This window comes from Protopterus annectens, chromosome 3.part0 (assembly GCF_019279795.1).
Source record: "Protopterus annectens isolate FY-2018-M chromosome 3.part0, PAN1.0, whole genome shotgun sequence".
NCBI classification, from domain to species: domain Eukaryota; kingdom Metazoa; phylum Chordata; order Ceratodontiformes; family Protopteridae; genus Protopterus; species Protopterus annectens.
In genome coordinates this window covers 99515493-99539871 of record NC_056731.1, presented here as the reverse complement: position 1 = coordinate 99539871, position 24379 = coordinate 99515493, and the positions used below count along the sequence as shown (strand labels likewise).

Sequence of the window (24379 nt, the reverse complement as noted above, 5' to 3'; positions counted from 1 at the left end):
TCTTAGTGTCAAATCTGATCTGATTGTGAATGAATTTTAAAGGGGGTTCCCTCCAAGCAGTTTTTAAAACAAGTTCTTTATCCATGAATGACAGAAATTTTATAACTATAGATCTTGGTGGGGATGAGGAAGATATTGGTGCTGGCTTTCCTGTTGCTCTGTGGGATCTCTCAATTCCATAAGAAAAAACATCTTGAAGATCTAAAATTTCAGGGATCCAATGGTTTAGGAAAGAAATAATGTCCTCCCCTTCTGTTTTTCAGGGAGACCAAAAATTCTTATATTACATCTTCTTTCCCTATTTTCTAGATCATCAAGCTTATTCTAGGGCAATGTGTTTTGTTTGAGGAGAAATTCAGTTTGTAGTTCCTTTTCTTTAAGTCTCCCATTGATGCCAGTTAAACCAGTTTCTATGTCCAATAACTTATTTTTGGTGTTGTTGAAGTAGTTCTTTGAATATTGGAGTTTGTTTTAGACTGTTTTCTCTGAGTTTTTCAAAGTTTTGCTGAAAATTATCAATTTTTTAAGGACAGCATCTGAAGAGTTGAAGTCACCAGCTGCATTTCTTTTCTCAGTGCTGTGTGTGTTTGAGAATGCATGGAGCTGTTCATGTTCATAGAGATAAAGACTCCAATAATTTGATAGGAATTTGAGTAGATCCACCAAAACGTGTAATCTTGAAGTTTAAACTATTATTGATAAGTCCTTATAAAAATTATTTGGAATCTTTAACTAAATTCCTGTCTAAATAAATAGTTTTACAGAGCTCAAAAATTGTGCTGCTTTCAGAAGGCCATCTTGGCTTTGGCCCCACGTGCATTTTCTGAAGGATATGAAGCCTGAAACCCAAATGTATGTTATTATTTAGTGACTTTAATCTTCACTGATTTCCCAGAAAACCACACATTGTATGAGGAACAGACCAAAAATATGAGGCAAGAATGTGGACATTGTGAACATCTGGGCAGTTAAGAAGTATGCATCAAATGGGCAAATATATCTCCATGTTATCACCCTACAAATTAGACATTTTTTCAATACAGCTAGAACATTTACATTATTTCACACTTTGGAAGTACCTGTCCACTAATGAGTGTAGAAGAACAATGCTGACATCATTACCTACTGCGTAAGGAGAATTATCATGATTTAAGTCACATGTAGCATCTCAAAAATCCCTGAAGAATGTCCGATTGTCTTTACACACAATGGACATCATTCATTTTTGTCTCTTTGTTTATTTTGTGTTTTTATTAAATATTTGCTAACTGGGTAGAAGAATGGTCTATTTACTGTTTTCATCTGCAACATGAGCCACTGGGGTAAGTATAAATAATAAAATATTTACAGACAATTAAGTGTAGCCAATTAATACAGCATATTTTTGGAAGGTGGAATAAAGGAAACCAGAGCATCTGAAGAAAACCCATGCAGATACAGTCTTAATATGCAAATTCTATGTAGATAGTGACTGGAACTCAGGTTTGAACTCTGGATCCTCAGCCTATAAATATTTATTGCTACCAAGTCACCATGCATCATACTGTAATAATATGTCCTGAGAGTTCTTTAACTTATCTAAAAGCTTGCTATTTCCAACTGTATACATTGCAAATATTATAAATTACTAGTTTACTTTTAACATCTGAAAGTTAGAGTGCCCTCTTCTCTGTGCAAAGTATCATTAGGTAACCTATTTAGATGGTATGCCATTTCTGTTTTCTGTTTCTTAATTGTAAATTTATTAAGACAAATTAGGCCAACAATATATTAACTAGTTTGCATACTGTGTTAGCCAGTTATACCTTCCTCACACCAAATGCAAAACATTCACTCAACTTGAGTTACAAATAGTATCTTGTCTAATTTTAATATTTAACTGAATGGTATATGCATAGCAAGCTCAACAGCAATGAATACATGCTAATTATGTTTGGCCATGATGTGTATTTTGTTGATTCTGTAATTCCAGACCATGGAAGAAATGGGTGCTTTTTGATCATATGCAGCTAAAATGGGTCCTTTTAGATCAGGTCATTGAACTAGCAGGCAAACTCTAAATGTAATAAAAAAGCATAAGTTGTTCATGTTCCATCTCTGTCATGTAGAAGATATCATAATTTCAGTTACAATCCAATAACATGACCCACCCTTCCTGACATGCTCCCACACAAGTGTTAATTTCTTGGAAATCAACTATGATTTTAACTTTTTAATAAATCTAAGAGTTGCATGTCTCTTTGGGTCCATGTTCAAGTCACTAATATTAATAGTCAGACATAAAGAATGCATTTTATAGCTTATCAAAAAACATGATGCCAACTAGGACAACATATTGGTAAAAATACTGAAAAATATTTGTAGATTGGCTATTAATTAGCATGATTTTCAATGGTTTCTTGAAACTAGCATGGCCTAATTACCGCACAAATATATCATGAACTCTGTATGTCTCACCATGCAGGACATGGTGCTTATACAATACTGTTCTGTCCTTAAAACTCTAGAGAACTAGCCTAGGGGATATAAAAATGAAGTTTAATGCACCAGATTGCGTAAGCAGAAGGTGTAGGTGCAATTAGTTTGGCAATAAATGCCATATAACACCCCGGCATGGATGAGAATGTTTCAATAACAAGAATATTACAATTAAGATTTGCAAAATGATGATGTTTATATTTACATATTTATATATTTATCTCTATAAATATTTTTGTATTATAAATTACTGTATGTATTTTATTCTGTGTAGTCCTGCTTTTGAACAAGTATTTTTCAGTTTCTTTGATAAATGCAAGTACAATGTCATTGTGTTATCAGATTTTAAAAAATAATCTTAAATATACAGATAAATTTTAGTGTTTTTGTATATGTTTTGGTTATATGATTATTGTTTAATCATGTGATACTTACATAAGTATTTGAATATGTATAGAATGATTGCTGGTAGATTCTGAAGAAGAAGATATTAATTTTATCGGAATGAAATCATTAAATCTTTGGGTAAATAAATCATTTGACTTCTGTACTGACAGTCATTTGCTTTGATTTTTGTTTCATTAGTAAGTGGTTGTCCAAACATGCATGCATGGTACTTTGAATTGTTAATTATAGTAGTCAAGTCCTTGAGGCCATAAAGAATCAGAGTTAATTGAACAACTAATCAGCAACAAACAACATTATCTTGCTGTAAAATCCATTCAGCATGAAAGCAGGAACAAGACAGATGCATTTTAGGTTCTCTACATTTAAACAAAAAGAGAGGAATATAAATAAGCCTTTTTACCTATAGGTGATGTTGTGTGTAACTGTCCTTCAGTGTCTGTATAAGTCGTTAATGTGCTTAGGGGGGCAACAGTTGTTGGAGCTAAAAAAGAAAGAAAATGTTAATGAAAAATGATTTGCAAACCAGTGATAATCTGCAAAAGTTTTAGTTTTCACAAAAGAATTTTAACAGTAATTAAACTTAAAGCTATATTTCAGATGCAACATGGTAATTAACTTAGTTATTGAATAATGTAAAAAAGGCATTTAATATTCATGCCTTATATTTTCAATGTGTTCCTTTAATGGCATAACTTATGAAACAGTGCAGATAATATATTCATCTCTTTCCTGTACTGCATATTCAATAGTATGATGTTAAAAGATGTGATGAAAATGCTTACTACCACCATTTGTATATTTATGCTTCTATATTTAATTTCAACAGTAATGCTTTTTTAGACTGTTTTCTTTAGCTTCTGGTATATCTTTCTTATGTACTCTCCACATGAGCAGTGAAGATAGAATTTTAGTAGATTACAACAGATGCATAGGGTTCTTTGCTTAATTTAAGATTAAGTTTGACCAGCTATTACTTAAAGCCCAGGGATTCATTAAATCCCAACTATTTCACGTAAAGGGCCTCAGTAAAACATGTCTCTTAACATAACAATATTTTGTGATTCATAATCATCCAAAAAAAGAGATAACTACCACAGAAGAAAAACCAGCAGGAAACGAACACTTCCAAGAAGACCACAAGTTTAATGGAGTTTAACGTTTTCTTCTCTATTAAAGAGACTTCCTCAGAACAAACATTCAGAACTTCACCCAGCCATATAAATACTGCCCCAATTAATCAATTAACTTATTAACTAACCATAATTTAAAGAAATACTTCACAAACACATTATGAAAAGGCAAAAAATTCATAAATACTTAAAACACAATTACATATAACATAATACATGCAAACAACACTTAATCTACATTAAAACTATGCATAATTCACATTTGATTAAAACAAATACTTTTCTTAACCTAAAATGTGTTGTAGTCTTAAAACGCTGGAAATACTAATGGTCTCATTAATCCCATGATATCTAGATGCATTTAAATACAACTGCCATTTCTATTCTAACAGGTCCAAATGTGCATCTACTATATCCCCCTGTTCGTCCTTTACTAACTGTTGCAAAACCAAAAATTTAAAATGATGTTCCGGGTTTTCACTAACATGCCTAAACAGGGCGCTAGTAGTTGTCTTGTTTCTAATGTCCCCTAAATGTTCACCAATTCTCAATTTTAGTTTTCTACATGTTTTACCTATGTAGAAACTGGGACATTGTTCACATTTAGCCAAATAAACAACATAAAGACTATTACAGTTGTAATGCCCCATTATAAGTGTTTTACCATTAACCCTAACTTTGCCATCTGTCTCTTTAATAAATGAACAAATGGAACAGGAAAGGCAGTTGAAATTACCCAATTTTCTGTTGATTCTAATGTCATATCTAATGCCCTCCAAAACATTCTTTAATGATCGATCTTTCCTAAACACATGCCTGGGATTTATACCTACTTTGAGACCTACATTAGCATCAAAATGAAGAATTTCCCAATTTGTGTTAATTATATCCACAATACTATGTGCCATTCTATTGTATGTTAAAATGAAGGTTGAATTATATCCAATCTTTTCACAATTCCATTTATTTTGACCCTTAAGACCATGGCCCAAAATGGGCCTATATACACCACTTGCCCTTTTTTGAATGACTGCTTGACGAAGTTTGTCTAGAAGACCATTGGGATATCCTCTTTGCTTAAACATATTAATGATAAAATTTAATTAAACAGAAAAATCCACTTCAGAGCTCACCGTCCTGGCTGCCCGCACCATTTGGCCTTTAACAACTGCCTTTTTCTGATGATGCGGGTGCCAACTATCAAAATTAAGATAGGAATTCAAAAACGTCGATTTTCTTTGGATCCTAATAATAAAACTTATTGTATCCCAATTGATTATTAATTCAACATCCAAATACATCACCATATACCTACTATAGGAGTGGGTAAACTTAAGAAAATCCACAGTACTATTAATGTATCTGAGAAAATCATTTAAGTGTTCCTCATCACCCTTCCAGATGAAGAAAAAGTCGTCCAAAAAACATGTGTAATGAACAATTTTACTACTATATTCACTATACATCACAAATTCCTGCTCCCAAAAGGACATGATAAAATTGGCAAAAATGGAGGCACATGCTGCCCCCATTGCTACACCCTTCACTTGTTTATAATACTGTCCCTCAAACCATAAATAGTTATTTTTCAACACTAATTCCATAAGTACAATTAACTTATTAATTTGATCTTGGGAAAATAACCGAGCTTTATGGAGCTGCTGTTCAAGCCAGTCAATACCTAAGTCGTGGGGAATCATGGTGAACAGATTAATAACATCGACCGTGGCCATAATCGTATCCTTGGTTAACTGAATGCCATTTAATTTATCAAGAAATTGCCAAGAATCTTTACTCAAAACAACCAAGGCACCTTTGCATTTGATGGTCCAAGTTCTTGGCTATAACGTGAGTTTTCAACCTTTTCCCATCAACAATGGGATTAATTGTAGATTAATAAGTCATTTGTGTATCTTTGGGATGACAAAAATAGTTGGCACCCATGACCATTTTTCAAATACCCAAATTCATCTAAATCAATTTGAGCTTGATAAATCATGTCATCCAGGACTAAATCAATCTTTTTATATGCCACATTGATCTCATTTAAGGAACTCTCCTCATAAGCATCACCAAGTAAGATATTGTTCATTCCATCTAAATAGTCTCTCCTATCCATAATCACAACTCCATTTCCCTTGTCAGGTTTCATAAACCTAATCAAAGGGTCCTTGACTAATTCAAACAGCAGCTTTGTTTCTTCATCAGTTAGGTTAGAATAATCCACAAATCTGTTACAAGCATAACTTTTTCTAATGTCTTTCTCACAGATTTTCTCAAACAATTCCACAGTTTTGTTAAGAGGTGGATTAAACTTACTAGGCCCATTAAACTCCATTAAACTATGTGTGATTCATAATCATGTAAGCTGAGATGAGGAAATACCTCATTATCATACAATTTGCATGCATATGAATTGCAGGTAACTACTGGGAAGTGCAGATCAGCATCTCCTGTGGTTAAGGCTGCTTCATGTACTCAATGGTAACCCTTCCCGCACTCTCCCACACATTCAAGTGCATATTCAAACAAACACACACACACACACACACACACACACACACACACACACACACACACACACACACACAAAGAGCACACACATGCACACACACATGCACACACATATGCATAAATGCATGCACACACGTGCATGCACACATGTGCGCACACACTCACACACACACACACACACACACACACACACACACACACACACACACACACACACACACACACACACACACACACACACTGTTCCACTCTCCCTGGCACAGAAGGCAATACCTCACATCATCATCACAGCTCTTCTCCCCCTTGAAGACTCAAGCTAGTCTTTCTTTTTTTTTCAATAATATTTTTATTGTTTTTTTTTTCCATTCCAAAACATTCACAAGAAAAAACACAGGTGTTGTTCATACAGTATTCAAAGCAGTATTCTTAAAACATATTCACATTATTTACATGAATGCTTCCATATTGTCTCTTAAAAGTAGATGATGAGGTTGTTTTCTCCAGGGTTCGTAACTTAAAGTAGTATAGTTTCAAATAATGTTATGTTTTTTGTTGTGTACATTGAAGGCTTGTTTCAGATTCGATGTTTTATGCCAGTATAATATTGAACATTTGTTCCCATGATTTCAGGCTGGAGGGATTTTTGTTTTGTTTTTGTATTATGGATTTGTGGGCTAATATATGCTTTATTGCTAGGATCTTAACATTTTCCCAAGAAGTTTTGGATGGGGTCAACCAGTTAGTAGCTATGTAGAGTTTAATTAGTAGAAAAATATTGATGAGGATGACTATTTGGTTTTTGGATAGGTTAGTTGGGGGGATATGTAATATTGTAAATTCCCAAGTAAGTGTTGATGACTGGTATCCATCTTTTGTAGTTGTAGTTTCAGGGAGTTCCAAAGTTTAAATATACATTTGCAGCTCCAGAACATATGCAAAAGGTCAGCAGTTTCATCTTTACAATGTGGGCACTTGGGAGAGTTTTTTGGGTTGAATTTATGCAAGCTAAGGTGTGTATAGTATGCATTATTGAATATCATAAGTTGGGTAAATGTTAATTTTTGAAGGGAAATTGATTTTATCGTTAGATTGAATGCTTCTGTTATTTTATTATCGTCGATCAATGGTATTTTTTTTCCAATAATTAGACAGTAATAGATGATCTTAATATTTGATGTCTTTTATCAATTTGTATGAACATGTTATAAATTTGCTACTTCGTAGAAGGGCTTGATTTAGTGAGATACATTTCATCAAATCATCTTTATTAATGGTTATATTTTGAAAGTAGCTTGTAGAGATTTCCTTAATCTGCTTCAAGATCAGTAGATATGATTTAGGAAGGCCCAGTTGGTGTCTTAGCTCATGGGCGGAGGAATTTAAATATGGATACATATCTTGTAATGTTAAGTTAATTATGAGTGGGAATTTTTTCAGGTCTATTAGCTGATTATTAATTTTCAAGTTGGGATTTTTGTGGAAGGGTTGTAGGGTCATCATGTGTTGGAGGAGATTTACTGATCTGAAAAGATTTTGCGTTAATGTTATATAGTTTCTGATGGGTTCCATTACATTATATGTTTTATAGATGTCTCTGTTTAAAAAGGGTAGTGCTTTGGGATTTATATTCAGGCGTTCAATGTGTTTAAAACATAGTCTTAACCAGTGTGGGGACCAGTTATTACTTTGTGTGTCATAATTTGCAATTCTTAGAGTTCTGTTGGCATTTATGATTAGGTAGTAATTTTCAAAGTTAGGTAGATCTAAACCACCTTTGTTTTTCGGGGTCATTAGTTTATCATATGATATTCTACTTTTTTTTGGTTCCCATATAAATTTAGCGAGTTCAGTGTGCATTTGTTTAAAAAAATTTTTGGGTATTACCAACTGTAAAGACATAAAAATGTATAGTAGTCTGGGCAAGATATTCATTTTAGTGATGAAAACGTTTGCTAGTGGTGGTAATTTCAGATTTCCCCATCTCTTTAGGTCACATAAAATGTGTTCCCAATTTTGTTCAATATTATTAAGATAAAAGTTTTTGTTATCTGTAGAAAATGTAATTCCTAAATATTTGATCTTTTCCATAGATTTTGGTTGGCCTATCAATGGTAAGAGTGAGAAAGGTTTCGGAGTTCTTAAAGAAAATATGTTGTTTTTTTTAAGGTTTATTTTATAGTCTGATATTACTGCAAAATCTTCAATAGCAGATAGTATTTTTTTGGTGTCTGAGATTGGTGTTGTACAATATATGTTGAGGTCATCGGCAAAGGCTGACTTAGTTATTCTTGTGCCATAAATTACTGGGGCATTATGATATATATTTTGCTTAATGTTTAAGAATAAGGGTTCTAGATATCCTTGTCGGGTTCCATTTCTGATTTGGATTCTGTTAGACCACCTTTTACTTACATATAATGTTGTATATGTTTTTTTGTATAGTGTTTTTAAGGTTAGGATAAATTCTTGGGGTATATTAAAGTAGGGTAAGATCTGAAATAAAAAAAATTATCTTGACTCTATCGAAGGCCTTCTGGGCATCTATAATGAGTGCATATATGTTTAGATTTTTTTTGATTAACATATGATAATAATGTGTGTAGTGTTAAAGTATTATCACTGGATTGTCTAGATGTTAAGAAGCCAGCTTGTTCATTAGATATAATTATATTAGAAATTTTCTTCAGTCTATTGGCCAAAATAGATGTCAGAATTTTCATACCAATATTTAGGAGTGATATACGTCTATAGTTATCTGGGTTCTGAAGATCAGTCTTTTCTTTGGGTATGAAAATTGTTTTGGATGCATTAAAATGAACATCATTAATTTTATTGTTTATTATATAATTTAATATGTGCGATAGAATTTGTGTGGTAATATTGCAGAATGTTTTGTAAAATTCCGTGGTAAGACCATCTGGGCCAGGAGATTTGTGTGGTTTCAGTTTTTTAATTGTTGATATTATTTCTTCAGTGGATATTGGTTTTATTAGATCTTTCTGTAATTTCTCATCAATTTTCAGAAAGTTAAGTTTTTGTAGGAATTCACTATTATTTTCATTTAAGAGTGAGTTTTTTTGCTCTCCATAAATTTGTGAGTATATCAATTCAAAAATGTTGATAATATCTTCAGTTTTCGTTAAGGTTTTATTTTTAAAGGATATTTCAGGAATATGAGAGGGTGGCCTCAACTGATTAATGATTCTTGCTAGTGCCCGAGATGGCATTTGTATATGATTGGCATATTTTGCAAGTATTTTAGTTTCATGGAATGATAATTTGTTATTTTGAGTCAGGAAAAGGTCTTTCTGGCATTTCAATAGTTCTGTTTCAGTTTGTGTGTTGTGGTTTTTCATTAAATCCTGTTCTAGTGATTTGATTTTATCCTCCAGTAGCTGATCTTCTCTAATTTGGGTTTTTTTATAATACGAAGATTTTTGGAGAAAGATGCCTCTAATTTGGGCTTTAGATGCCACCCATTCAATATCAGGGGGGTGTTGCTGTTTTACTACCTTAACTAGTGAGGATTTAAGTATATCCTGGATTTCTTGAACAATTTCTTTTTTATTTAAAAGGTTGGGGTTTAAGGACCAGTTATATCCCCGATAAGGTGTGTTATTTCTGTTATCTTTACTGATGTTTAGGGTAATTTTAGAGTGGTCAGACAAATAGCGGGCATGTATAGATACAGTGGGGTCAAGATATATTAGTGCTTCTGAAATTATAAAGAAGTTAATTCTTGACCACATTTTATGACACTTGGAGTAAAATGTAAAGTTGTTTGCGGAATTTGTTTTATTACCATATTTAAAGGGATCGTATAAATTAAAATCAGATTTAAGTTCACTTAATGCTAACATTGGTTGGTTATTGGATGATCTTTGTGGGCTTGATTCATCCTGTTTCGGGTTTTGGTAGGCGTTCCAATCCCCCCCCTATGATTATGTAGTGGTTGTTATATTGATTTAAAATAGGATATAGTGAAGCAAAGAAGGAATGTTGATTGTTGCATGGTGCATATATATTGAGAATTATAATAGGCTTATCATAAACGGCAGTTGAAATAATTACGTAACACCATCTCCCTTCATTATCTATTTTGGAATCTATAATTGTGTCTTGATAATGATCTTTAATGATTATTGCTACACCAGCACTATTAGTTTTACCTTCGGAGGCTATTATTTCTCTTATCCATTTTTTCTTTTTTATTTCTGACCATTGGTCATTGGTTAAATGAGTTTCCTGAAGTAGTATAAAGCTAGCCTTAGCCTGCAGACATAGATGAAGAAAGAGTTTCCTTTTTTTCATGTTCTGGAGCCCTTTAATGTTCCATGAATCTATTTCCCGCATTCATAAATCTTTTAAGTTGTTTAAGTAGTCTTGAAATATGTGTGTATATAACGGTTTAAGTAGATTTTTTGTCAAAAGTATGTTATGGAAGCATTCTTTAATTCCCGTTCCTCCCTTGTGCCTACCCACTATTCTCCTGGACCAGGAATTTAACAGGACCTTACAAAGATTTGATATTGTCTTGATTTGTATTAGTAGTAAGAAAAAGCTTTGCTTGTTAGCGTATGGGAAGTAAAGGAAACTTACTGGTCCTGTATAACCTAAAATTATTTGTACAAAGCCTATCCCACTCATTCCCTAGCACACACTGATATTGTAATCTACATCACTTCTTCTTGGATTTATTTATGAGGTGTCAAAGTTTGAGTAATTCTTTACACCATTCCTGAATATAACTTAATATAGGGAACATCAGTTTACTCCATTAAACACTAATAATATTTGAGAGATTTCAAACTATAGATTATTATCTCTGATTAGTTCTATAACTATATACATTATGGATATATCTTCCTTGTCTAGTCTTATTTTGTATGTGTTTCTGTCTTCTCTAGGCCAGATTTTTATATCTCTGTTTATACCTTATCTTACTTAGGTGAAGTATTCGGATTTTAAACTTCAAGTGAAATCCGACTCCTAGCATCCATCATTTAACTATCATTGCCCTGAGGCTTTAATCATTGAATGGCATTGTGTTAAAAAGGTCTTACGGTGATTGTTCTCTACCATATATTTGGTGTTCATCATATATTGGAATCTATAGAATCTTTACTTAGTCCTGGAGAAAACAATATATATAAATAGCAGTTCTGGTTTATATATATGTATAACATAGGCATAAATAGTTAGGCATTTTGTTGGAGCACCTATCAAACACAAAAAGGTTACAGCAACTAGTAGTTAGCAGTCAGTTATTTGTTAAAGTAAAGTATCTTAAAAGCTTTTCCATAAATGTGAGCTTCAAGTTTTGAGTTATTTATAGCTTTCGTTAGTTTAACATGCAAATAGTGAGTCCCTTCCTGTTTGTAGTTCATTGTAAACTGCAGTTATAATGTAGTGTTAGGCAACTTCCATCCATATTTCCAAATATTAAACTATTCCTGACTGTATGAAAGCAATCCCAATAAAACAACAGAAATATGGCACACATTAAGTATCCCTTCAGTATTACCACACTCTTTTCTACCTGGGAGGTGAATATTGGGATAGATTGAGGTTACAGATGCCTAAAGTCTGATCATAATAATGTTAGCAAACAGAACAAGATTTTCAGTACAGTTTATAAAACATAATGATTTGTTTTATATGATCATAATAAGAATACTATGTACTTGCTTATTATACAATTTGTTAAGCAAATAGGTGGGCTGTGTAAAATGTTCTTGGCACCCTACACCATCTAAGTGTTCCTTTCCCATAATCCTGTATGATTATGGCATGTAGGTTAGTGACATGAAGTAAAGTAAAAGCTCAATCATCTGCTTGTGTGCACGTATTTGTGTGCATGAGTGTGTGTCTGAGCGTGTGTGTGTGCTCCGTTTTTTATTCATTGTCAATTTGCTAATGATCTGTAGAGAAATATATTGATTGCATTGTTTTTTTTTTTCTTTCCTTTCCAATATGTAAGCCAAATTTCCTTTATCTGGGGGGTATTCACGAAGCTCTAATTAAATAGCCCTATGTACTGAAGGAGAAAAACATGATTGAACTTTCTGGGGCAGCATTGGAGAACTTCATTATTACAGCTATCATGACAACCACTACTTCTGGACTGCTACTGTAATTCCTGTTTTAAAAAAATAAATAAATAAAGTGGCATACACTTATAGATATTATCCACATTTCCCTCATGAAAGCTGTTGTAGGCTTAGATATATAAAAGAATGATTTTTCAAAATAATATTTACTATTATCGGGCAAAGGGAGTGTTGTATAGTATTGTTAGAGGTGTATTTATCGTTTGTGTAACCATGCATTACTTTTTCTTTAGTTGCAGTTCCTTTAAACTTCCCTTCGATCTTCAGACAGCCAGGTAGGTTGTTTTGCTTCTCGAAGGGGGATTCAGATTTCCGGCGGACATCTGGAAGCGCCGCATCTTGAAGACGACCGCTCAAGCTGTACATCCAATTTTGGTTCCTCTCGTGCGAATGCCAGTGTGATGCGCAGATCATGTACTTCCTGTTTCAGGTCTCGCGCTTTTGTAGAATGGGAAAAGAGTTTGCGCAGTCCTAAAGCACGGCCTAGGGCAGGGTAAACAACAGATATAGGTAAAATAAGACCTCGGCTGTTGGTGGGAGATGAATCCGACCTCAGTGGTTCAGCAAGTCGGATCGGAACTTGAAGCTAGATCTCGATGGCAGGATTGGATTTAAACACAGACATGAAGGTAGATTTTGCTTCACTCTTGCTGGTAACTGAGTACTTGATCCCATCGACTGAAAATACTAAGGTATTTGGGTACTTCATTTGAAATTTTAGCTTTTTATCTATCAGGAATTTGCAATAAGGAGATAAAAGCTGTCTGTTTTGTCTAATTTGCAGGGGCAAGTCCTGGGCTAGAGATATTCTGTTGTTATTCCATATTAATGGACCTCCATTTTTCTTTGCTGCTAATAGTATTTTATTCACATCTTGAAAATTGAGAAGTTTGGCATAGACATGTCTTGGAATACTTGAGGCTTGAGATTCTCTCAGGGCTCTGTGTGCTCTTTCTAATGTTATTTGATGTGCAGTTTTTGGGTCTTTGAGTAGTGTTGCAAATATTTGGATGATAGATGGGATCAATTCATTATGTTGTACATTTTTCCGGTATACCTCTTATGATTATGTTATTTCTTCTAGATCTTGCCTCAAGGTCAATAATTTTAGTTTGGATAGTTTGAATGTCTACTTCATGTGTATCAGATTTTTTAGCTAGCAGGGCTATTTTGTCCTCATTCTCCATAATTTTGGCTTCAGATTTGTCCATTCTTTCCAGGATTTGATTGAAGGAAGTACCAAAGGATTGTACTTGAGTGATAATTCTTTTATGGCATCTTGTATAGGTAATAAAGCTGCTTTAATATCTTCCAAGTTTGCTAGTTGATCTGTTTTATTTTTAACCCCTGACTTTACAGTATCCTGTTGCTTTATTATTTTCTGTCTTTTAGAGTTTAAATCTTTCTCAGGTGATAAAAGATCTGACAGTTTAGTTTTTGTTGTTGTAGTGTCCATATTTTTATCTTCTTTTGACATTTTGTGAAAGTAGTACCTTCTTGGTTTATGGTTGGGTGTGTATGAGTAGAGTAGAATGTTCTGAGCACACGGCTTCTATCTCTGAGTCTTTCTTCAGTTCCAGGTAATCAGTTATAATCTTGATAGATTTGTTTTTTCTTCAAGTTCATTCACCCCTTCCGGGTTTCTGGATATTAAGTAGAGATGTAGTTTCAGAAAATTGTTATTGTATAGGTCTAGGTAATTCCTCTGAGTTAATTTTTCCTCTGAGTATTTGGAGAGCTGTAGATTAGCAGTGTTCACAGAACGGCAGGCATCTTTGAGTCCTCAAGCTAGTTTTTCAAGTGACCCTGGAAAAACATTGCTTGAGAGAAAAGGGCCTATCTGGGAACACATTAACATATACCCTGTCTTGAAAGTCCATTAACATTGGCATTGCTGACCCCACTATAGTGCTGTACTGTTATGTCATATGCCTACAGCCCTAGACTCCACCTTAATAAATTGGCATTTTGCTTGCTGATTCTATGAAGCCATGTTAAAGGATTGTAGTCTGTAACCACAATGAATTTCCTTCCATGTGGATAAGGCTGAAGTTTCTGCAGTGCCCATATTATGGCTAGACATTCTTTTTCTACAGCTGCATAACATTCTTCCTTGAGTTGGAGTCTATGTCTGAGATATACAACTTGGTGCTCTCCTCCCGCTGAGGAAACTTAGCTGAGTACAGGCCCCACCCCATGGTTTGACGCATCCACCTGCGCAACAATTTTTACTGTAATCTGGACTGGCTAACACAGGGGGTAAACCCAAAGACCCTTTAAGCTTTTGGAATGCCTGCTCACAGGCTGGGATCCACACTACCTTCTCTGGCCTGTTTTTCCTTGTCAGGTCTGTGAGGGGATAAGCTATTGTACTATAATTTGGAACAAACTTTCTGTAGTACCCTGCAGTCTCCAAGAATGTCCTCACCTGCTTTTTGGTAACAGGGTAGGCCACACCTGAATAGCTTCCACTTTGGCAGGTTCTGGCCTAATCATACCACTCCCCATTCTATGTCCCAGGTAGAAGACCTCTGCCATACCCACTTGACACTTACCGGGCCTAATGGTGAACCCTGCCCTTTGCAGTTTGCCCAGAAACTTCCTGATTGCTGACTTAGTACAATTTGTGCCCCTGCCTCCAGCATAGCAGGTTTACCATGTAATTAACATTAATGACCTTCATTACCACTTCAAAGGGTTCTCCCAAGCTGATTGCATCTGACAGGAATGAGCACCATAACCTGCTGTCCCACAGCAAACTCTCGGGTTTAAGTATTCCTGTCATATCAGACCTTTTTCTTCTGCTGGGCTCCTAGCAGGTTCTCCTGGGTCAAGCCCAAGAGATCCCTAAGCCTTATCCTGAGGTTTAGGACATATGCCACAACAGACTTTTTGTGGGATACACACTCACCCCCACTCATCATGATTCATATCTAAAGGCCCCTCAGCTTATGTCCATACAACAACTCAGAGGGTGAAAAACCTGTGGATTCCTGGGGTACCTCTCTCTGTGTGCAAACATTAGATGGGGCAAATATTTGTCTCACTCTCTCTTAAACTGGTCTGATGAAAATGCCCAAAATATGGTCTTTTGTATAGAGTATAACCTCTCCACAAGACCATTAGTCTGGGGATGGTAGGGGGGGGGTCATTAGGTGCTTTAATCCATAACGCTTACACACACAAGCCAACAGGTCTGAAATTAAATTGGCACTTTTGTCAGTTAGTATTTTTCTTAGGAAACCCACCCTGTTGAAAATCTGTAACAAAGCATTTAGGTTCATAGGTTCATAGATTAGTACTAGGCTAACTGCCCTTATGGGCCATTTTAAGCCTAGCCATTTATCCCATGTGAGAATCAAACCCTGTACCTTGTGTCTGTAAGGTAAACACCTTAACCATTACACCAGCCTCCCACCCTTTGTCATCTTCTCTGCCTCAATGGAGGACAAAGCCACCACCTCAGGGTATCTAGTAGCATAATCTTTTACCACCAGGATATATTTCTTCCTTGTGGAACTTGGGGTACTCAGAGGCCTTACAATACCCATAGCTACTCTCTGAAATGACTCCTCTATCACAGGCAAAGCCATCAAAAAAGCTTTGATCTTGTACCCTGCCTTGCCTACCTTTTGCCACTGCTCACAGGAACTGCAGTACACTGTTACATCATTTGCAATCCCAGGTCAATAAACATTCTACATAGTATGTTTCTTGGTGCACTTTATTACCTGCAAAAGAAATGTCATGGGCTATGGCTAGAAGGGCAAGATGGTAGGCTCTGGGTATTACCAGCTGCTGTATTACCTCACCCTCTAGCTCTTCCTCAGGAGTCCACTTTCTATGTAATAACCCTTTTCTCCAGTATACAGACTCCCATCTTCCTTGAGCATCAGATGCCTCCTTAGCTACCTTCCTCAAGCCTCATAAGGTAGTATCCAAAATCTGAGCCTGTCTCAACTCTATCTTTGTAATCTCTCCCAGCTCTCCTTCCACAGGAAGCCTAGTATCTTCTGATAGTGGTGCCTCACTGTTAGCCTGGGTACTGCCACTCACTTTTGTCCTTGCAGTCACCTTGTTCCCAGGAACATCAGTACCTACCAGCAGCTGTGGCTCACTTTCAGGCTTACTGCTACAGAGTAGCTCCCACCCAGAAATAGCCGCATCAGCAGTTCCAGCTTCAGGATTGGGGTCTGTCTGGGTCTCCCCAGCCTACCTGAGTTACATGCCTTTCTCCAAGCCTGGCTGCATGTAACTGCATCCACACAAAGTACTTCATTATCAAACTGATTACCTAGCAAGACATCTGCAGTAATATCTTCAAACACAGCTACCTGCTTGCTTCCTTTTCCACCCTCCCAGTCAAGGTGAACCCTGGCCAAAGGTATTTGGAATGGGGTTCCTTCTAAAGCTCTGACTTGGGTGGACTGCCCAAGCAAGTACTGCTTCTCTTTAATCAATGCAGACTTTACAATGGTTATATCAGAGCCTGTGTCTGTCTTAGCATTTGCCTGTCTTCCATCCACTAAGATAGGATACAAACTGTGGTGATAGTTTTGTACCCCTGTTGTCTTCAGACAACTTACTACTGCCATGTATCTATTTCCAATTGCTGACTCCCTCATCTTTTGATCCCCATCTTGCTTCAGTGGACATTTGTATGCTACATGGCCCCTCTGGTTACATTTAAAACATCTAACAACTGATCCAGGCCATGTACCTGAACTAGTGGCTTCCCCTGTTACTGGTATACTCTGTTGGGGAGATTTAGGCTTCCCACCATGGGTTCTATTATATCCATGTGCAACACTGGATATTCCTTTCTTGTGCAGTGATACCTTGCTTGCTAAGTAGAAATGCCCTTTTCTCCCCAGCTCATCTCTAGAGTTACAATCCCAGTCTGCCAACCAGATTTTCATGTCATAAGGAAAAGTATTAAGGGCTTTTTCCCTCACCAAAAGGTCTGCCAGTCTTTTAAATGTGGTGATCTGACACCCACTCACCCACCAATGAAAGTAAATGCTTAACTCAGCAATACAATCACATACACTTTTATCTGTCTTGCATCTATGCTTATGAAACTTTTTTCCATAAGCTTCAGGTGTTAACTTATAACAGTTCAATAAACATTGTTTTACTGTATCATAGTTTAACAATCAGTATCAGACAATTTAGAAGCAGCAGTTATGGCTTTGTCATGGATTAAGGGGGTCAGGGACTGTACCTAGAGCTCTTGGTTAGCATTATACTGTTTACGTACTCTTTCAAATATATGAATAAAACTATCAAAGTCATCCCTCTCTGCAAACTGTGGAAGAAATTTACTGACCTTCCTTGCTTCTGAGGTCCTGTTATTTCCTTCCCCATTACCCCCAAGACCCTGATAAGAGTCAACATCTGCTTCCCATGTTGTCGCTGCTTCTCTTTTTCTTCAGCCTTGAAATGCCACGTTATCTTATTTTCATCGATCTAAAAATACTGCAGTCTCGGAATTTCTTTGATCTCCAAATGCCAAATGCCATAGCCTCTTTTTGGTCTCCAAACATTTGGCCTCCAGTGAAAGTATCTTTAACTCCACATGGATGTTAAGTCAGAGGAAAAGGTGAACTCTTAACACCAGACTGGTTATCTTCCTAGTCAGTGGTCTGTGCTACAGCTGCAATTAAATCTGAAATAAATTTCTCTTTAGTCCAGTTAACATGCACCAGTCTTTTGGCTTCCCACACCTTGGCCAACAAGTTCTTTGTTGGCTTGCCATAATCTTCTGCTGACATCTTTGCATGATTTCCCTGACTAAATAAAGTTAACAAAAATAATAAAACTGTTGTGAAAATGAAACTCTGAATGCTTATCTTGTGGCTGTTGAGAATACACACACCTTAAGTGACAACTTCCCACAGGCTATTGAAGTTCAATTAATAATCCCACCACTGCCACTAATATGTGATGGCCTCTCTTTAACTCAGCCAGTAATCATGGAGTCTGAGTCCTCACCACTGACACTAGTGAGAGATGGTCACTAAGAACAGGGAGGGTGGCCTAATGGTTAAGGTGTTTGCCTTACAAACACAAAGTGCAGGGTTTGAGTCTCACAAGGGATAATTGGCTAAGCTTAAAATGGCTCGCAAGGGCAGTTAGCTTAGCATGAATCTATGAATGGATTTACACAGTATTTCAAATGCAGCTCCCTGCATCAAGTACAGTTTCCCCAAAGAGTGCACAGGGAGACAGCTCCAGACCTGGGACTCTCTGTTTCTCAAAATCCCAAACAAGACTCATTTTGGAGTACTGTGTCCCAGTTCCAGGTATCTGACACACCCACAACTGGTTATTTAATTTTAACACACACACACACACACACACACACACACACACACACACACACACACACACACACACACACACACGTATAGATTTACTAGCTGTTCCCTTTCTGCCCAGACTATAAGGTAACTATGCTGCCACCAGTCAAGCCGCTCTAAAACTATTAAATAAATATCCAAATATACTGAGTAAAATCAATATAATATAAATGGTAGAGTGTAGCCAAAGCAGCCATGCTTTTCAGAGTGGGCATGGTGTAACTAAAATAAGCCCAAGCACTCTCAATATGTTAAAGCTAATCTTTAAAAGACCAGCCTCAATAAAAGGTATAGACATATTTAATAATAAATAATAAAATAGAAAACATGAAAATACTAAATATCTAAGTACACATAAGTTAACATAACACAGTTTGACAGATTCATGCATATGCAGAAAAACAATACTAAACTAATCTCACTGTATTTCCTGACTGTCTAAAGAATAACTGTTCCCTAGCTAACTTAATTAATGCAGCAAGGCAAGATAGGATGCTGATATGCTTACTTCCACAAGGCAAGGTGATGATCTTCAAACCTACACTGAATTGAACTAGATCAACTGAACTGTGCTAACTAACATAGATCTTTATATCAAGTTTTAAAGAAAACAAAACAAAACAAATTGCTATGTGAGTTCCATCCTCTTAGTGCTGGTTACAGAATGACAGCACATTTGATCACCTGATTCTGGTACAATACACATTCAGAGCTTTGCTAAGATCTGTTGCCATCAGGAAAGGTTGCACTCTCATATCGCATGTCATATACTTACTGGCTCTCCCTACCCCCTGATCCCCATAATGGTTTAAGTGCCATTAAAGCACTAAAGTAGTATCCCCTGGTACCATTAGGACACAAAAGCATTATCCCCAGTGTCTAGTGGTCCCCACAGCTCTAGTTTCTCTATTGGTTTAGGTGAATTTAAGGCATAACCCTTATGACGTAATCCCTGCTGGCTAGTGGTCTCCCCATTCTCACAGTAGAGTTATCACAGGTGGCAAGTGATCCTCCAACATAGTGTTGTAGACTATGTTCATTAGTCTAGGGGTATGTGGAGGTGTGACAGCCACACTAACCAACACTATCACACACATATACATAAACCCCCACACACACAGCTCCCTACCCACCAGATCAAATTTACACACTCATCCATTACCATTTACCATAGTCACACGCACACGCACACACACACACACACACACACACACACACACACACACACACACACACACACACAAAGACACAAACACACATACACACGCAAACATTCACACCCACACAAACACAGACATACACACACAGACACACACACACACACACACACACACACACACACACACACACACACACACACACACACACACACACACAAGCAACTCCTCATATACACTCACTCACACACACAAGCAACTCCTCATATACACTCACTCACACACACAAGCAACTCCTCATATACACTCACTCACACACCTCCAGACACTACTGGACTGTTAAAATCCCAGTACATAGAGCTTTCACAGTTTTGTTCACTACTGCAATGTGGCATTAGCAGCCATGCAAACCTACATGCCAAGCAGGTCTTTGAATCATTTGGCACACTGGCGTTTTCTGGAGGCAGTTGCAGGGGGGGGGAGAGAACATGAGACTAATTAGCATATGCCTCCCCAGAAGACTGCCTCATTTGCTTGTAGCATGGGCTCAGAGACAGCCTGGTGAAGTGCTGCTTATCTTCATGCAAGAGCATTATATTAGGACTCTTTATGAATTCCAAAATGGTTCAATGAGGTATAAACCTCTCAGTAACCTTTAAGGATTACCCCTGTGGTGTTTCTAAGCATTCAATTGCCATAGCAGAAAGCCAGTGTTATTCTCTGTACCTCTCTGGACTACATGAAGAGAAACACAATGGAGCTCTCAGACTATTTGTATTAGGCAGTTATGAACCTAGCCTCAAGCAGCTTTTTATTGTCACTTAGAATGATGCAGCAATACAAACAAAATAGTATTGACTTCAGCAAATGGCTTGGCTTCTGGTATCATTCAAAGGGAGTATAATATATATCAGCCTTAAAGGAGATAGTAGACAGTCCTAACTGCTGTTCTAGGGTTGGCATGCTGCTATCTCCACAAGGCTTTTGCATTTTACCTGAATCCTTATCTAACCCCCAGTTTCATTTTAGGCAATATTAGTCTTCTAAAGCTTCCAACATAACAAAATAGAATCTAGATAACACACAATTATCACTGCTTAATGCTAGGAGACTTAACAAAAAACTTAATTCCCTTTAAGGACTCATTTTATGGAAAACATTGCTATATGTATCATCACGGAGACCTGGTTCAAGACCAGTAAGAGCACACTGTCTGTCAGGGTTTCAATACCTACCACAGATTAAGGCCCACTGCATTAGAAGAAAGTACTAAATGTGGCAGTCTCTCCATATTCTTAAAAAAATTCACCTACAGATTCATTAAAAAAGATAATTTCCAGAAAGTCCTCCTTTCCCAGCTTAGTATTAACAAAACCTACTACATACCCCTCAGCCCGTCTCTCTTACCTAACTAGTATGGAGTCCATATGCATTAAGCCAAATACCATTCTTCTATGATCATAAGAGGTTACTAGGCTATTGGCCTTAGAATCTTTACAAGCCTACCCATGTTATACCCTTGTTCCATTACAGACCAAGAGATATAGTCTATATTAGCACATGAATCTATGATCAGCCCCAACTGCCCTTATCAAAGAGGGGCATAGGTGAAACCCCCGATGTAAATTTATGATTTCCCATCGAATTGTCCAACTTATGCTTATATACGGTCATTGAGGAGCTCTGTTTTATGTGAATTGAGAGTTTGCTCCAGAGGAATGGCAACTTGTGGGAGGCTAGGTTAAGGTCCCTAGAATGAGTTAATCTTGTCCCATTTGATTTGCAGATGTGTAGGATTTCTGTTAAGGCAGGGTCCAGGACTGCTCTGTAGGCCAGGCACAAGTCATGTCTAAGCAGTCTATATGATACAGACTACAGTGACACCGACAGTGCCTTCAGTCTGTCCATGTAAGTCATGTGATGAAGACCCTGAATTTACTTGGTGAGAAACCTCTGAGGTCTCTTCAGCTGCTGCAGTTGTCTGGTGAAGTACATACAGAAGGGACCATTGTATTCTATTATTGGTCTGATGAGGGACGTGTACAGGGGAGTTATAACCTCCTTTGCTTTGGATGCTATGCCCTTACTTATGAGATGTGCAATGTAGAAGGCCTTCCTTACTACTGTGGACACATGATGATCAAAGTTAAGGCTGCTATCAACCTGTGTTCCCAAATCTCTCACCACTGGGTTTGAACTTAGAGGGTATTATTAATATTGTAATTTGCAGGGACTTCTCCTTTGCTGAAGGGGATGATAATGCATTTTTTTGCATTAAGTTTAAGTCCATGGCTTGGGCACCAGTCATTTGTCTGTGTAAGCCCATGTTGTTTTATGTTGACATCATTGGGGATTCAGTGACTGTACACAGTTTGCAGTCATCAGTGAACTTGGTAAGCCACAGGCCATATATTTTGTACAGAACTTTTGATAAATAGATTCCAAACAGTAAGGGGCCCAGCACAGATCCTTGTGGAACACCACTGGTAACAGGTTTGCTGGCAGAGGTGGAATCCCCAACTTTGACTGTACGCATTCTTTCAGTGAGCAAGTTGGCTACCCATCTAATGATGTATGGGTCAATCCCCAGCTGGGTGAGTTTCTCAATGATGTCTGAGTGGGGGATTGTGTCAAAGGCCTTGGCTAAGTTGAGATAGGCAATATGTACTGTTTAACTTCATCCAGGGATTCGGTGACATTCTCAAAGAAGTCCACCAGGTTTAACAGGCATGATCTTCCATTACCAAAATCAAACTGAGGTGGGTCAAGAGTTTGAAGGTCTTCTATATCCTTGTTGATATAGTCCCTGATTATTCTTTTCATTACCTTACAGATAAAGTTGGTTAGGCTTATGTGTCTATAGTTCCCAGGGTTGGTTGAGGGACCCTCTTTGTGAAAGGGGATTATGGTTGCTGTTTTCCATTCAGCTGAGACAAAGCCAGCACTTAAACAGTTTACTAAGCAGCCTGGGATGCTATCTGGTCCTACAGTGGCTGTGTTTTTGTGATTGGAGAATGTGGTTATGACCTGCTCTTTGGAGATACTAGGTAGAGAAATGGTGGCAGGTATGCTTTGGGGTACAATTGGTGGGGACAGAGGGGATGACATTTTTGCCAAACCTGTCTGGTAGCAGGTTGGCAATTTTCACAGGTTCAGTATGATCTGAACAGATCTAGGCCTTCTCTTTTAAATTTCAGATCTAGCTAAAGAATGCCTTGTGATTATCCTTTGCAAAGGGATGCCAATTTAGTTTTATAGTTAGATTTAGAGGACATTACAAGATGTCTAATTTGCCTGTTCAAGCTGTGGAGGATGTTCTTCTGCTGCTGACACCATTCCCTCTTTTTCTTTGACACCAGTTTCTTTCTCTTATTGTATAACCTATTTATGCTGGATGTCCACCAGGGTGGCTTGTATTTTGTGAGGACCTTGTTTTGATCCGTTCAGGTACAGCTGAGTCTATGCATTTGTATAGCTATTTATACAGGGCATTAGTGTACACCTCAGTATAAGCATCATTACTGTCAGTGATGACTGGGGGTTTGAAACTATGCCCTCACTTATAAGGCTATAGCTGGCATTGGAGAAAATGTTCAACCTTTTTGCTCCTGGGGGTGTTAGGTATGATCATTACTTTGAATGATACTGATTTATAATCAGACTATACCAGGGCCCCACACATGGGGTGATGCAGCAATACCCCATTTTGGTGAATACTAGGTCAAGGACATTAGAGCACCTTGTGGGGGTGCAAACTATCTGTTCTAGGGCATTTGTATTAACAAAGTCCAGGAAGCTTCGGCTGAGCATGTTTGTGCTCATATATGTTTCCCAGTTGATGGAAGGATAGTTAAAATTACCCATGACCAGGGTGTTTGGTTGTATTGTGAATGACTCAAGTAGGCCCAGGTAGGCAGTGTGATTTTTGTGGTTCATAGTGGGGGATCTATAGCTAACAGTGATGTGGAGGGGTGGGGGATTTCCTACAGTAAGTTGGACTTGGGGTAACCCTAGGGAGATGTACTGTTTAACCAGTCTTGAGGTGTATGTGTCTTTGATGAAGATGGGTATACCTCCTTTGGTTCTTTCACATTCATTTTGCTGTCTGAACATTTGGAAGGCATTGTAGCCTTGCATGGCCAGGGTACTCTCTGCGGCCTTAAACCATGTATGTGTGACTGCACAGACATCTCCATCTTCCAAAGTAAGGAGTGCTTCCA

General features: G+C 37.1%; 1 protein-coding gene across 1 annotated transcript in view; it reads right to left on the bottom strand.

Annotated features, from left to right (window-relative positions):
• LOC122796770 (CMRF35-like molecule 9) overlaps positions 1–24379 on the bottom strand; it is a 456752-nt gene that overhangs the window by 358213 nt on the left and 74160 nt on the right. Inside the window, exon 3 of the mRNA XM_044065499.1 lies at positions 3287–3367. Within this exon, the coding sequence (XP_043921434.1) occupies positions 3287–3367 (81 nt within the window). The remainder of the gene's footprint in view (positions 1–3286; positions 3368–24379) is intronic.